At 39.9% G+C, this 16,038-nt stretch overlaps 1 protein-coding gene across 5 annotated transcripts in view; it reads right to left on the bottom strand.

Annotated features, from left to right (window-relative positions):
* Positions 1–16,038, bottom strand: part of LOC138615557 (F-BAR and double SH3 domains protein 2-like) — a 63,422-nt gene that overhangs the window by 7,018 nt on the left and 40,366 nt on the right. For 4 of the 5 annotated variants that reach the window (XM_069689248.1, XM_069689274.1, XM_069689256.1 and 1 more), the window contains 7 exons: positions 11,443–11,559; positions 11,225–11,329; positions 6,379–6,468; positions 6,078–6,140; positions 949–1,083; positions 554–637; positions 209–386 (listed from right to left, as the gene is read on the bottom strand). In XM_069689248.1, the coding sequence (XP_069545349.1) occupies positions 209–386; positions 554–637; positions 949–1,083; positions 6,078–6,140; positions 6,379–6,468; positions 11,225–11,329; positions 11,443–11,559 (772 nt within the window). The remainder of the gene's footprint in view (positions 1–208; positions 387–553; positions 638–948; positions 1,084–6,077; positions 6,141–6,378; positions 6,469–11,224; positions 11,330–11,442; positions 11,560–16,038) is intronic. The other variant, XM_069689265.1, reaches the window with a different exon arrangement.

Genomic DNA, 16,038 nt, shown 5'->3' with positions numbered 1-16,038 from the left:
AGCAAACTCTGCGTTTTCTATAGCTGGCCTCCAGTGGAGCAGTGAAGAGCAAAATGGCTCACTCGGTGCTACATAATAATCTCATTATAAGGGTAAAACTAATTTACACTGGTACAAGTGGAACTAACTTCTCTCACTTAAAACTCCTGGCATGCAGTTTGATTGTTAAACAGAATAATTGAAATTACTTGGTTTACAGAACGCTTACTATTTGTGTCTCCGTTGATGCATCCAGAGTGCAGCTCTGGCTCCGTTGAATTGGACGAGGTGTGCGATCGAGCGTCGAGCGTAGCCAGAGACTGAAGCATGCTCAGCAGACTGTTGGAGGTTGGAAACTGCAGGTATTTCTCTGGGACGTAGCCCACCAGACCGGTCTTATTGCGTGCCTTGGAGAGGAAAAAAAAAAAGGAACACCAAGATACCATGTAAGTATGTAAATCCAAATCCAGAGCCGGTGAGATAATATCTGTTGCAAGAATACATCCGATATACATCTACTGCACTCTTCTGTACTGTGTGTGTCTGATATATGCGTGTGAGTCTGTTTGGGCACCTTGACCCAGTCCTCCATGTCGCCATCCTCAATGACCTCCAACATCTCCTGTTCATCAATAGTTAACTCGTCTGGCTGAGAGGCCTGAAGGAGAGACACACCAAGAGTTCAACATAGAAGAAGAGAGAAAGTGGGAGTGAGAATAGGCGTAATCATACTTTATAACCCAAAGACTTCTTCATTAATGATTCGTCTGAAAATGTTAAACATTGTCATGACTACCAATCACAAATCCATTGGTGTAACATTGATGTTCACATTTCGTTGTCTCATTGTGTACCTAAACAGGCACACAATTAAACTGTGTGTTGTGGGTGTTTCTCTGGTTGCAGCTAGGTGTGCGACCACGTAACTGCAGAAAGTAACTTTGTGTGTACATGTGTGTGTATTTATACCTTGTATGAGTACAGGACTTTGCAGGTTAGCGGGTAGTTGCGGAGGGTTCCCGAAGGACTGGAGCTGCTATCGTCAAAAACCTCCATATTCTCTTCACACTCTTCGCCCTCCTCGCGCTCCAAGTCCACTGTGCCCTTTAACACATAAACAGAGCCACAGCCGAAGATGAAGTCAAAACCCTCTGATAAGTACGGGGACGCAGAAAAAAAAAAAAAAAAAAAGCACCACTCACTTTTAAAGCGAAAGAATAAAATACATTCTTGTACTACAGATCAAACAATCAAACAATTGTCCAAATGCAAGAACAAGTCGAAATGGAGTTCCACCCGTGATTAACATATCATAGCATCAAATAAAAGTTAACTTGCCAAGGATTGAATTCAAATTAAACCAGAAAAAAGTCTCATTGCAACTCCTCCTGTCCTTCAGGGATGCCCGGCGAGGTGACGTTTTATATTGCTGTTGTTTTGTATTTCTGCTTTTGTCTGAGGTCTACAGCTCCCTTCCTTTTGTTCTCTCCCATTCACCTCTGCCTTTCACACTCTTGCTGTGTTACCGTCCCGCCTTCCACTCCTCCTGCCTTCTATGTATTTATTGACGAGTTGGAAGTCTGTCCATTTAACAGAGACTGACATTTACCCGTTACCTCTTCCTTCCTCCGTGCTACAGTCTCACAAGCAAACTTCTACTGATGATCCCTTACCTGTACTTCCTGTCTACGTTTCTCTGTGCTGCTCGGTGTGTGTACTGTAGCTTTTAGCGACAGGTGTTGAGGGACTAATGTTTCATATGATTCAGACCCTCCCTCTTTTGTTCCATGTGAATTTCACTGGCTTGTATAAATGTCATGTGATCCAGCTGGTAGAAAGATCCATGGCACACAGCAAGCTGACCTGCCCGATAACAATAGAGAGAGAGAGAGAGAGGGTGTGTGTGTGTGTGTGTGTGTGTGTGTGTGTGTGTGTGTGTGTGTGTGTGTGTGTGTGTGTGTGTGTGTGTGTGTGTGTGTGTGTGTGTGTGTCTACTCCGTGATCATTGTGTTTAGTCATCAGATTTCTGTTGACACAGTAAACTCTACACCAGCGTGTGTTTTGTTGATCTGATCTCCCAAGTTGGACAGAAGAATGTTTTCTCTAGGGAAATGCAAACCTTCAGGTGTGGTCTTAAGGCATTCCGTAATTAAACAAAAAAGAAAACACACAACTAAGAAAGCTTGCCAGTAGGATCGGTTCACACAAAATCTTACAACACATAAGCTGCATGATTTTATGTTTGCTTTTCTTTTGAATGATGTATTTTCTGTTATAACACACATGTTACATCTCCGACTGCTGCTGTAAACTGTAATGTAATGCTGCAGTTAAATGTCAGCATGCTAATTTGACAATGCTTTGCAGGTATAATGTTTACCATGTTCATTATCATAGTTAAGCATGTTCCCATTCTGGGTAACACGCCAACCATAGCGAAACACAAAGTAGAGAAAAGGATTACGGGACAGTCTTTAGTTTAACAAGTACATTTGAATGTTATTGGACAAATAAAAGTTAGGTCACCACCAAAGCTGTTAAAGTAATAATAAAGTAGTTCAAAGGGATTTTGCTGGAAGCCAAGTCAGTCCTAATGGAAGCACTACAAGAAAAGTGAAGGTTTCCCCAGTGTCAGCAGGTTTCTCCTGAATGTCTGTGGAAACAAAATAGTTACCAAGACATTTTGATATGAATCGAAGTGCAAACATTATGTAACTTATAAAATGTGTGCACTCAAATGAGGAGAATAACTATTGCAGCCTGTTGGTAACGTGTATAGCCACAAGATTTAGTGTTAAATTAACCCCCTTAATGTAACAAATCCTTTTGAAGTAGGACCTGTGCAGTGACAGTTGGTACATTGTAAAGAGACATACCAAAGAAATACACAACAGGGCAGAGAGATGGATTCAGCGTGATAACGGATGACTTGATGTCCAGTTCAACATTTTGAGGTGTGTTTGCAAAGCCACATTTTTGGTGCCTGCATGTTTATTGTGTTACATACACTTTACATCGTTGATTTAAGAGTACGCTGCACCGTCTGAGGGCCGATCCCATTTATTCCCTGAAGTTAAATGACCAGCATGTATTTCATTAATAACCCAATAAAGTATCACCAAAGAATACAGCTCACTGAGTGAGCCAGTAGAGATGAGATAGAGACCAAAGGCATATTTTATTGGTCCTGTAGAGTAATAACTGTAAAAGTGATATTGTAATGAAGGCAGTTGGGGCCTGAGAGACTTAAAGCTTTGTGACTTGCAGTATTTCATACTTGTATTAATAAAAGTGAGTGGGCTGAAGGAAGGCCAGAGGGAAGTCCCCATTCCCTGCACTCATTGTTTTTCTGTGCGGATTATTCTTCACAATCCATCCATCCTTTCTTCTTTTTTTACTGCCGTCGGTCACTTTTTGACATCTGCCTAATCAGCAAACTGCTGTTAACAATTCCTCCTGCAGTTTTTCTCCCCTTCTCTCTCTCTCTCTCTCTCTCTCTCTCTCTCTCTCTTCATTTCCTTTGTTGCACCTTGTTAATAATATTCATCTCTCCTCCTTTGCTGCTGCCAGTCTCTGAAGGCTCCAGTGCACTCCAAATAAAATCAAAGGCTGTTGAACTGCTGTCATATGGCTGAATACTCAGTGTGCCTCCTAGTCTGTTCTTTTAATGGCACCCGCACCAGATGGGAGTTTTCTGCAAGAGCTTCCAACTGATTAATCTTATAAACAGGGCAAGGAAAGTTAAAAAAGAAAGTTTTAAAAGTGCACTCAAAAGAACATAAAAAGATTCAAAGTTCCCACCATCACTGAGGTTTTTGAGACATAAATGTGTCAACGTTTGAAAGGTTTGGTTTGCATGCTTGTGATCCAATCTAAAGGCTGCTCTTTGTTTCATCTTGGTAAACCAAATCTATTATTTTAGCAGTATACTGTGGGCTTACAATATGTTCTCTGCTGTATTTCCACAATCCCGCCCGTCTCTCTCACTTCTGCATCCAATTTTACTTCAGCATTATCGCCCTAACACCACTGTCTCCTCACCTCTCCTTCTCCACATCACACCCCCTCTTCCTTTTCTCAGTTTATTTTCTCCGTCAGTAATTGTCTCTCCACCTCTCCCTCTCTCACTGCACAACTCCCTCTATCATCCCTGCTTCTTCCCATCGCTCTCCTCCCAGATTTCTCCCTCTCTCTCCCTATTTTCTCTCTCTTTCTCACTCTCAGTACCTCTCCCTGGTGTTAGCTGCGAGCTGCAATATCACATGAGCAGAATGTCAAGTGCTTCCAGTGGAGCAGACTGACTATGTTTAGCCCTGTTGACAGACAGGCACACACGACTCCTCACAAAGTCCTGTGAGGGGTTACATTTTGAGTCATGCGCACACACTTTTCCTCCCTGTGTTGCTGATGTAAAAAAACAAAACACAAAACAAAACAAATGCACTGACACAAATGTGCATAAATATCCACAACTTGTGCAACAGCATGCGAGTCTTATAAAGTCTCATTTTAAGAACAATACCAACTGAACTAACAAAATATTTGTGCAATGAATCTGTTTTAGGAGCAACATCGTATCTTTATGGCAAAGACTTGAGCCTGCGATCAATATTAGCATCTCACTAGCAGTATAAAAGCAAAAAGTTATATTTCCCAAAGTGTCAAACTTCCTTTATAAGGTCGACTTTCTGTACGGGGTCGACTACCACCAGTAATGAGGGCAGTAAGGGAGCATCACTACCCGGAGTCCACTTCCTCAGCCTCGACAATTGTATGTACACACATTCCTAAACCTGACGAGGTGATACAAAAAAAAAAGAGCTTCAGAGTGTTTTGTGTCATTAAAGCTAAGGGTCATGAAATCAAAAACTACATTATATCTGGACTACATCAATATTCCACTGGGGTAGTGGGGTGTTTTAAGAGGCTGCAACTGGTGTGATGGATGATTAGACAGTAGGGCCGAGGTCACTTGTTCACCAATTTACATCATTCAGGGAGCGAGTCGTCAGGAAGATGATTTGAGCTGGATGATTTTCACTTCATATCAATAGGAGCCAGTGTTTTAAAGGTTTGGTATGTAAGGTCTAGCGGGATCTATAGGCAGAAATACTTGTTGAATATATTCTTCATAATTACGTTTCCATTTGCGTAAATTCACAAGGCTAAAAATGTTTGTGTTTTTGTTACCTTAGAATGGGGTACATTTTAATCTACATAAAGAGTTGGTCCTCTTCCACAGAGCCCGCTATGTTTCTACAGGAGTCCAGAAGAAACAAACCAAACACCATCTCGAGAGGGGCTTTTGCATCTTTTACAAGTTTTGCGACCACCATAGATTCTCCTACACCAGAGGTTTCCAACCAGCAGCTCTCGAGCTACCTGGTAGTTACTAGTCGAGTATGTGCGTGTTGATTATCAATTTGTAATTGTTTATATAAAAGAATAAAAGTGGTCAGCTATGTAATGAGTAGCTCTTGGACACTTTCCTTTTGTCAAAGTAGCTCTCAGAGGAAAAAAGATTGGAGAACCCTGCCCTACATGATTTGAAAGAGAGGGTGAACAGGGGTGTTCAGTTGGTTGCAATCTGCAACCTCACTGCCAGATGCCTCTAAATCCTACAAACTGCTCCTTTAAGACTGTAAGATTACTTATTTGAATGTGCTGAACTCAGTGCCGTTTTGTGTATTGCAAGAAGAAAACGTGTGGGTAAAACAGATGAGCAAACAGCAGTTGTGACTAACACAAAATTCAGGGATCTGATGGTTTTCACTTGAAGTGAGTAAAACATGCCACAGTGCATGCAACAAGGACAGCTACGATGTGTACTGTGTGGTGAAAAGGTACGCTTCTTTTTCGCCCTGTGAGATTTGTACTTTCAAGCCAATCAGAAACCGTATTTATGTACTTAGTCTTAGTCTCCAGAATTGCAGGCAGTGGGACTAACAATAGGTCCAATACCATGTTCACAAGTTTTACAGTTTAATTGAGTCCTCCTATGTTTTCAAATCATATTAACAGACTTTCTGTTTTTGGTTTCATTCTACTGGCTTGGCAAGAAAGCAGCAACGTAGGTACAGCGAGAGCAAGTGTCTCACCGACAGTGAGGGATCGTGCGAAGTGTAGCTTGCCCAGCGTTCATTCTCCAGCTCCTCCATCACCTACAGCATGCACACAGAGAGAGTGGGGGGTTTATTCACATGTTGCAAACAGGCACACTCACATTGCACTACACAAACTACAATTTATGTGGGAAAGGATAGAAGTACACACACGTATCACACAGTGCATCATGCTTGTCTGCATAAAACACGTCAGGCAGAGAGAAGGAGAGGCTTGCATGCACACACGTACAGCGTACATGTATTGATTTTCCCAACACTCGGTTACAAAACACACCTGGTTCATGGCGCTCTTCAGCCAGGTATCCACGGCAACCCCCACTTGCCGCAGGAGGTCCAACCGAGCTTCAGCTTTCAACTTTATTGTCTTAAGAGAAAAAGGGGTTAGGAGAGTTAATAATACACCTCACTGCCCGACAAGAGCTTTTCTCCTATTAATCTTAAAAGGAGCAATATTGATTGAGTTTTTTTAAAACCCAATGGTCCCATGTGTCAAATCTGTGCCACATAATCTCCTAAAGAACAAATCACCAAAACTTGCTGTACTTTGTTTTAACGAGCTGCGAACACTAGAATAAGGTTCCTTCCTAATGAGACGATATGATGGAGGCTATAACCACCAGTAGGGAAACCCCTGAGATTTACACTCAGACTCACTTTCATCTCTGATCCTTTCTCCTTTTTTTTGGCGTCTCTCTGTTTTCATCAATTTCCTCTTTCATTACCTGCCCCTTTCCCTTCTCAGCGATGCTGACAGAGCAGATTGATGGCTCATGACTCCATCCCACAGAGTCTGACAGACAGACACACTGACAAGCACAGCCTCATCGACTTTGATCAATAAAGACCTGAGTCCCTTGAGAGCCTCCATGTTTTCTTTTCTGCAGCACCCAACAAATACAAAAGGGAAACATCGGCCTTGGCTGTTCCAGTTGGACCATAAACATACCAAACTAAAAAGGATAGTCAAAATACTGGCAATTTTGCTGTTAGCAGTGGTTCCTTAAAAAGAATTTGCAGCATCTTGACTTGAAGCATCATTACTTCAAGTCAATAGGTTGGTGTGAGTATAGATCGCTGGTGGATAGACGGCACAAACTCAGGCAGCTGGTCCAGCTGAGCAACTGTAATCGATACAGCTTTAACTGAAAGAAAAGGAGACTGAAAAACACATGGAAAGATGGACAGGAAGAGAGATACTGCAGTAAGAAAATTCAGCTGTCTGGCTGTAAATAAAACTAAAGACATCTATGGTGGTCTGCAAAACGTGCTACAACCAGGTGATCTCAAAAGACAAACAGATGGAGTTGTAGGGAAAAGTTATGAAATACTGTATGTGAGCTCCATTTAAGACAACAAACTACATGAAGAGAAGATATGTCGAATATGTGAAGTATTACAATGTCAAGATAAAGAGGGACAGTGGGATCACACGGGGTATTTAGTACAACTATACAGTAACTGTTTCACAATACAGTTCCTCCTGTTTTTTTTATTTGAAAGATGAAATAAAAGAAGTCAGCTTTATGGACACAATATGGACACTGTGATTGTGCCTTCTCTTATTATGGTACAAACATGCCAACGCGGATGGAAATGTGTCTAGATTAAGAGAAGATACTTCCACACATTTTTCCAGTCTTCTTTCGTTGCGTTTGCTTGTGCTGAAAGGTGTCTGAGAGCACAACCTGCTCCCTGTCGTGCTGACACATGTAAATGAGGCCAGATTGTCTGCTGGAGCCAGTTTGACAAGAGGCTTCAACAGCTCAGGGGACAGACCCTCAACTGCTGACAGTCTCTCATCCTCTAAGAGCTTCTTAGAAAGAGGAAGATACTCATCATCATCTAATACCGAAATTTGTATAAATTATAACACACGAGTTTCCCATTCATCCTAATGCTGTCTTTTCTCTTAATTTCTGATCTGGGAAGCTTGTTGTTTTATTAATAAGCTCCAGTAGAGCACTAGAGACAGCCTGGGGTGGAATGTCATTATAGGTAATTAACATAAGAATATTGAATATAACAAATTTAACTTTAAGAGAATTTTAATTTGTCTTTTATCAAAGTATGAATCACTTGTTTCGTTTTATCATGCTGGGGAATTTTGTAACAGTAATAAGTGTTCAAGTAATTTCACAGAAAGATGTGAACGGTCTCTTGTTTCAGTCTTTTATCAAGCACTCAGGCAGAGGCCATAAAAATCAGACCGGCATCTGTGGAGCAGAGAGAACATGTTTCTACTGGTTTTTCTTCCCGTATTTATTGATTGCATTCAAACAAAGACAAAAAATAATCGTCTGAGGTGTGTACTATCGAACACTGAAAAACACATCAGGTTTAAAGCTATATATAAAAAAAAAACTTTGTTTTATTTCTTCTAGTATTGTTTATTTGTTAGTTTTGAGTCCTGTGTGACCAGTGATTATCAACTAATGTGTTATTTGTTTTCTCCTATGATGGAGGATTTGGTCTTTAAATAGTTAAGCTATGTGTTTTGTCCCGACCAACTGTCAAAAAGCAAAAGATAGTGAGTTTATTGTGACTGAAGACTAAAGTTACCAGAAAATATTCACATTTAAGAAGCTGGAACCAAAAAATATTATTATACTACCATTAAAAATGACACAAAACAATTAATTGATTATTTAAATAGACACCTTTTCTGTTAATCAATTGTAGATTAGTTGACTACTACTTTCTCCTCTATTGATATGAACAGCACTCAAGACTCCCTGGCTGTTAACACATTCTGAAAATAATGGATAATAAATAGGTCTGAAAGTTCTTGAAAGTATTGAAGTTAGTGTAAATAAAACTGAACCTAAAATAAACCTAAAACTTGTATATTTTTCACAGAGTCTCCAGAAGTTTGACTGCAGTAAATGATGGTCGCATTTTTGGCACAGACAGCTCTTTGATTCATAACATTGATTGTGAAACTCAATTGTCCATCACAGCGTATTAAGATGTTATCGCAAGCAAACAAGTCAATTTATATAAGATCGTTGACAGAGGACAGGTAGCGAGGCCAACTGTGCTATCAATCTTTTTACTGGTTTATCATAGTCTTCTTTGTTTAAGCTGCCGTTTCATTTATGCTGCTTCGGATGATACCAAAGTATTATTATCAGATTATTACCCAGCTAGGCAGAAATATCTTTAAAATCCATTGACTGAATTTCATTGTATGCACGGTGTCTTCTTTACAACTGATTCTCCATTCTATAACCACTGTAGGGTTTTGCTTCAGTTTCTAATGAGGTTCTGAAAGTGCTACTGCAGAGGGGCTTGATAGGATGAAGATGGGACTTCATGTAAAAGGAGAGGGAGCTATCACTATCAAGATAATGTGGTTACCAAACCTACATAATGTCTTTTGTTCTGCTTTCACTCCCTTTATAATTCTGCCATAAGAGCTCTGTGATGAGGCCATTTGTATCAAATGAGCTCATAAAATATTCATCATCTTAGTCAAGGTAATGCTGGCCTGGTAGAGTGCAGAAGAGCAGACAGACAGAGACTGAAAGAGAGAGGAAGACAGAGGGTGGGGTAGGAAAAAGGTGATGTGGGCACATGTTTGCTCTGGTGCAGTGAAAAGCATCCCTAATTATTCTGTAGAAACTGAGATCACGAACTACAGATAGTTGCTAGATTGTCCCTGCGGGGGGTTGGTAGACTAAAATAACTTAAACATGATTAAACAGAGGCCATCATCAAAAATGAATGTTTTCTAAACGAACCTGACAGCAGAGGGTGCCAAATATGTGGAAGCCTGATTAGAAAGGCAGCAAGAGGCAATGAGGCAGTTGAGAGTGAGCTGAGCACACTAAGGCTGAAAAATAAGACTAGAATCTAATGTCGAGACTTTTAAAAGACAGAATCGAGCTGAGGCCGATAGGAGATGATGCAATGGTCTCATTCAGTGTGACAGGTTGAATCCCTCAGAGTCAATACATAAATGATAGATATCTCTGCAAGTGGAAAGGCTGAGGAGTGTAGAAGGAAAAGAGAGGGAGTGTCAAGTTGAGAAAGAGGCAGAGGAGCAATAAGTCCAAGTAAAATCCTAATATTTGATCTGACGGTGTAGAAATTGAACTATTATATGTAATATCTAAATAAATAAAAAATATCTAGAAATGGTACCACACCTGTATACTGTCACAGTGAGGTATTTAGACAGTAACACTATAAAGGTGTTTTTAAACCTCTACAAGTGAGCAGAATGTAGAAAAAAATATAATCATCAGGAAGTTAGTCTGCGTTGTGGAATGGATACGTGAAGAATTTTAATGATTTATCGTCGCCTACAACGTGGTCCATGTTTGTTAAATGTATCTGCACAAAAAGTCTGAAGCTGTTTGCATTCAATTCTCCAAAATAATCAGCCACTCAGCCCAAATGCTGTGTAGCAGGTAGGAGCATCACTTTACAGAAGGCTCATTTGCTGCACCGATATTACAACAGAGTTTGTAATGATATGCAGAATTTTGTCCTTTCATGTCAATGTGTGACACAGACTTCACAGAGAGGTTGTTGTTTGTTTTTTTTCCCCTCCAAAGGCACACAAACAGGTCAGTAATAATACAAAGAAAAAAACAATGTTTTACAGCTTTTTGGTTTTGACATCAGCATCACATGACTGCTTCCTTTTTTCTGTCCATTTCTTTTTCTTTTTTTTTCAAAAAACATGAAAAGAAACCTCTTGAGGCTACTCAAGGAAGAATGTCCGACTTTTTTTTGCCAACATTTTTTTCACATATTGAGAAAATCAAATGTTCTTTGACACACTCCACACTAGCTGCTCTCATAAATATAAAGATTGATGTTTGTGTACTGAAGGTTTGTTGGAGAAGAATCCTCTGTCCATCTGGTCTCTATATCCTTGTATCCTGTGCATGGTGGCAGAGGCTGGAGCCTAAGCTGACACACTACATTCACTCGCAATTTAGTGTTTTCAGTTCGCCCGATCTTGCATTACTTTAGACTGCGAGAGGAAAACAAAGCACCCAGAGGAAAACCATATGAACATGGTGAGAACATACGAACTTCACCACAGAAGGGATTGAGTTTGAACACAGACACTGAGACAACAGTACATGTTGACAATGTGAGTCACAGACCTCAGCTTTGCGCATGCTTTCTTTGGTGTCTTCTATCTTCAGCTCCAGATCTAGTCTGCCCTGCTCTGTGGGAGGCAAGCCATGGCTCTCACACTCCTCCAGAGACTGAAAACAACACACAAAAACACACTTCTTGATTAGAAATAGTGTTTGACACTTAAAAACTTGATTCCAATTGACATATTGCATTTGTGAAATGGGTTTATGCAACATCTTACTCTCTTGTAGTGAATGATATTCTTGTGCTCTCTGGCTACTCTGGTCGCCCATTTCCTGGCCTCCTTGTTCAGACTGTGCTCCTCCGTCGTCCCCGTCTCCGACTCCAGCTGACGACTCTAATACATACAAGCATATACACACACACACACACACACACACACACACACACACACACACACACACACACACACACACACACACACACACACACACACACACACACACACACACACACACACACACACACACACAGCCATGGGTAAACACACACACACCCAGCCACACAAAGACACACCATTATAGCAGGCAAACACGTGTAAGTACAGTGTCAGTGATAATGACTCAAGGTGCAGAGGCTGTTAATTAAGCTGAAGAAAGTGCGAGAGCGAAATTGTTTCCTTCTCACATAATTAATACAGCGTGTGTTGCAAAGCGCTATTGTTATCCTCCTGGAACAAAATAGCTGCTATTTAAACCACATGTGCAAGATTGTGAGTGTGTTTCTGTGTGTACTCCCAAGTGAGAGAACAGGAGGTGCTTTTTACATGTGATATCTTATCTTTAAATACAAAAGCAAATATGTGGGCCTGTGTGAAGACTCTGCATGGCTTTCCAACAAAGCATTCGACAACAATTATAACCATGTGGCCATTTGTCATCAGACACTAATGTATTAAATCCGTCTCCAAGTTCTACCACTTACCAATTACAGAATCAGCATAGATCGTATTTTTAACATTATTTCTAAAGGCTGTGAAAACCTTGGGATGCCATGCAACAGCTTTTTTTTAGCAGTTAAAACAGTTTTGCATATTTTACATGACTTATGTGTATTTTTGTTTCCTCTGCACTTTTCTCACTGGTTTGAAGCAGACAGGCTTGCGTTGGTCCTGGCACAGACTTCTTTCCATCAACCAGCAAATCAGAAACATTTGAATACAAATGATGACACTTTGAGGGTTGTTCAATCAAATTCTGATCAAACCACCCATGCTAAATGAAGCATATTAACTAGTTTTTTTTTTTTAATTATTATTATATTCTGAATAAATAATAAATAAAAAGCTTTCTTTAGTTTGGTTGTTTCCTCTTTAGCCAATCATTATTGATTTTATTGAATAATATTTGAGATTTAGAGACAGATTTTTAAGGGCTTTAAAAAGGAACCATAAATATGCATTATTGTTCTCCAAAAAAGTGGCACATCAGCTCAGTCTAATTTTCTGTCTGGCAGGAATGTACACTAAACATAAAAAGCTCAGTTCCATGCCAATGACCAAAATTATAGAGTTGACTTACACGTTCAGAAGAAACTGCTTAACAAGCATGGAAAGATTTCCTTTCAGTCCCTTGATTGTAGTGTTTGTTTTCTTTGCTTGTTTACAAATGCGACAGACTTGATATTTTCGTGGCTGTCTACCATTATCACAAATCCCACCAAGGTGGGAAAACAGAAAGGATATTTTCTAGTAATTCCATAACAGCAGTTAGGTTTTTTTTTTTTCCATTTTTGAAGTCAGCTTCAGCCAATTTCATTCATATCACCCCATAACACAAGTACAAAAAAATTGCCTCGGGGGCTTTGCAAGCTGTTCAGCATCCAACACCCTCAGTCCTTAAACCTGACGCCCTACTCATTCTGAATGAATCAATGCAATGCCTGGGCTTCCATCGCTGTTTTGTGGAAATAACAAGTGTTAAAACATTTATATAGTGTTGGTAAATTCTGCATATGTAAGCTGGCATATATCAGTTGCATGTGTCAAAAATTAGTACAGCTATTCCAACAATAGGCAGAACAAATTAACTAATGTCACAAAAATAAACTAAGCCGGACTAAATTCAGACCTTCACAGACCGGAGAGGCCACGATTCCCATAATCTGATAATAAAAGTGCTAGTCAAACTAAAATACACAGTATTTTAATTGCCTCGTTTAATACACATCATATCTATTAATTATGTGCTGGTTTGGTAACAACATGGCATAAATCTGGCTAAGTATAGGTGTGAAACGAAGAGTATTACACGGGAGATTTACAGCTTAATAACATTCAGGCAGGGGAGAATCGCAGGGAGTTAAGGGAGGCAAGCAGAAAACTAGATTAGAACAGGGGCTGTAATATGACATGTCATGGAAAGAGCTCGGCTAATTTGATAGTGTGCAGAAATTATTGACATCATTTCAGGCGGCCTACCAGCTACATGTTGTAGGGAAATGTTGATGCTGGTAAAGCAAAATACCTGAATCTTCTCCCTGTATGTGACCCTTACGTGACATAGATTCCTCATTCTGTATAGGAGCTTTACCCCGGAAGCTTGCAGTTGGGCCCTTATGACAATATCAATCTGCATTCTGTGTTTATGTACCAATAAATGTCACAACAACATACCATAAGCGACTACTGTAAATGTGCTAGTCAGCCTGTCAGATGATGGGAATAAGAAGGAGAGCACACTGAACTCAAAACGGTTCAGTCATACCTCAATGACAACCTAAACTGCCATAATAACAGTCATTTAGAGAAGTGTGCAAAACAACTGTGTTATTCTGAGGCCGCAGGGATCACGGGATGTGAATGAAATGTGTTAAATTATAGCTGTCTGTGTGAATCGGGAGTAAGGCAAATGTTAGAGCTGGTGCTGGTTTGAGTTTAAAAGTCTTAGCTCTTGTCAGACTATTAGATTAAGACGCATATAATGTCAGGGAAATTTTGCTGTGGGCTTCCCCTCGTTTTTAACATTCATTGTTGAATTTCCTGTCATAATATTGTGAGGGAATATGCCAAAAAGGTCTGTACAGTAAGTAAGAAGCAACTACTGTCCTAATGCAGGTTTGCATCATTTCACACAGGTCAAAGGCTTCCATTGTTTTCTAAAAAAAAAGGATTCCTTTCCCTCTACAGCTTGCAGAGACACACAGCTGTCTTGACTGATATCATACATTGAACAGCACCTGCATCACACTTAAGTCAAGGCAGCAGTATTTCTGTGTAAGCTTTTTTTTTTTTTTTTAATGGATGTTCAAAAGCAGTGGGAGTCTAAGACTCCAGGATGTCTGCACAACCTGCATTAATGCAGACAGCAGTGCCTTCTGACTGGCAAACACATGGCTGTGATTAGACTCTTTACGTGTATCTACAAATTCAATCGGAAAAATGTGTGTGCAGGTAGATACAGAAGATCTATATTAAAAATCAAATGTATTTTGAGTCCTAGTTAGTTTCAACATTCAGCACTATTTAGCCAACATGTTCTGTTTTACAGGGTTTTGTTTGCAGCTACACTCTAAGGAATACACGTCCTAATTATTTGGACAGAATTTACCAATACTTACAAACGCTTCCACTTATTCTTATTCAGCATGTAGCATGGTTTTGGAATCGTGTTTTAGGGCAGGGAAGGGTGAACACGAAATCAAACAAAGAAAACATGCAAACACACAAACAAGAAACAGCTGAACAAAACCACTACAGTCCTTCTGTCGCCAACGACCAAACCGTGAACCCAGAACACGCTACAAATGTGCAAATCAAAATCACACACACAAAAAAACATTGACTCATTTATGTACAGGAGGGAGATGATAGCGTGGTGATATTTTGACTGATGACATAACAGCAACAAGGTTACAGCACCTTATGAATCATCTGGTGTCGGGACTGTATTGCTCACCAATAGTGACAGCACTACAGTGCCAGCAAATGCACCTCTCATGTTCCACTATCATAGAGCAACTAGTCATAAAAACCTCTTATAGTAATAATACTGCAACACAGAAAATTCCCTGAAATATCCACTGCAATTTACTCTCTAATCATAGTGACTTATTTGTCCCATGGTTTATCTAATTGCAACCAAGGTGGAGAAGGATCATGGTAGGTAGGGTAGAGTAGAGTAGGGTAGGTTACATCAGAAGAAATGTGATGTTATTAGCTGTTAGATAAGAAACATGAAATGATTACTGTTCCATACACTGCAACTGTTGTTGCATAAAACATAAGTTTCACTGAAGTGACTGACAACTGAGGTTATAAAGTCTAAACCTGTCGTTCAGAACCTCTCACATATTGTCCCGCTTACTCTTATTTATCCCACCAGCAATGGTCATGATGTCATAAGTGTTATTGTAGCAACACCTGTGTGGTTATGCAGCAGCATGCAACAGTCATGGACACGTAACGGTGACAAATGGACATGGAGATTCTAAAAACTGAAGTTTATAATGTAATAAACACCATAATTTAGTAAAAAGGAAAAAAATCTGCCCTGAGAAAAACAGCACACATTTAGTCTATGGTTAAGGTCCCGACCACTATTTACTGAGATCAATGACATCCTCTTTAAGCCACAAGCCAGAGAGCACAATGACGTGATAACAGCTAATAATAAAATCAATAATAATAAAATAACCCCCTGGTAGTATCACTAAAAATAAAAGGTTGCCAAATGTGAACCTTTGTCTTTCTTCTTAGTGATACCATGCACTAATATTTAGCATGCTAATAATCATAATCCCCTGTGTAAAAATGACCTTGTGCTAAAACAGGGTAAATATGCTGTAATGGCTTCTTCACTTTCTGTTGAGGCAGTAT

The sequence above is a fragment of the Brachyistius frenatus genome, unplaced genomic scaffold (assembly GCF_029030835.1).
Source record: "Brachyistius frenatus isolate BFR_SWC_R1_liver_20210118 unplaced genomic scaffold, ASM2903083v1 Contig_1, whole genome shotgun sequence".
Taxonomy (NCBI): domain Eukaryota; kingdom Metazoa; phylum Chordata; class Actinopteri; family Embiotocidae; genus Brachyistius; species Brachyistius frenatus.
The sequence above is the reverse complement of the archived record's forward strand: the minus strand, read 5'-3'. Positions and strand labels throughout refer to the sequence as shown.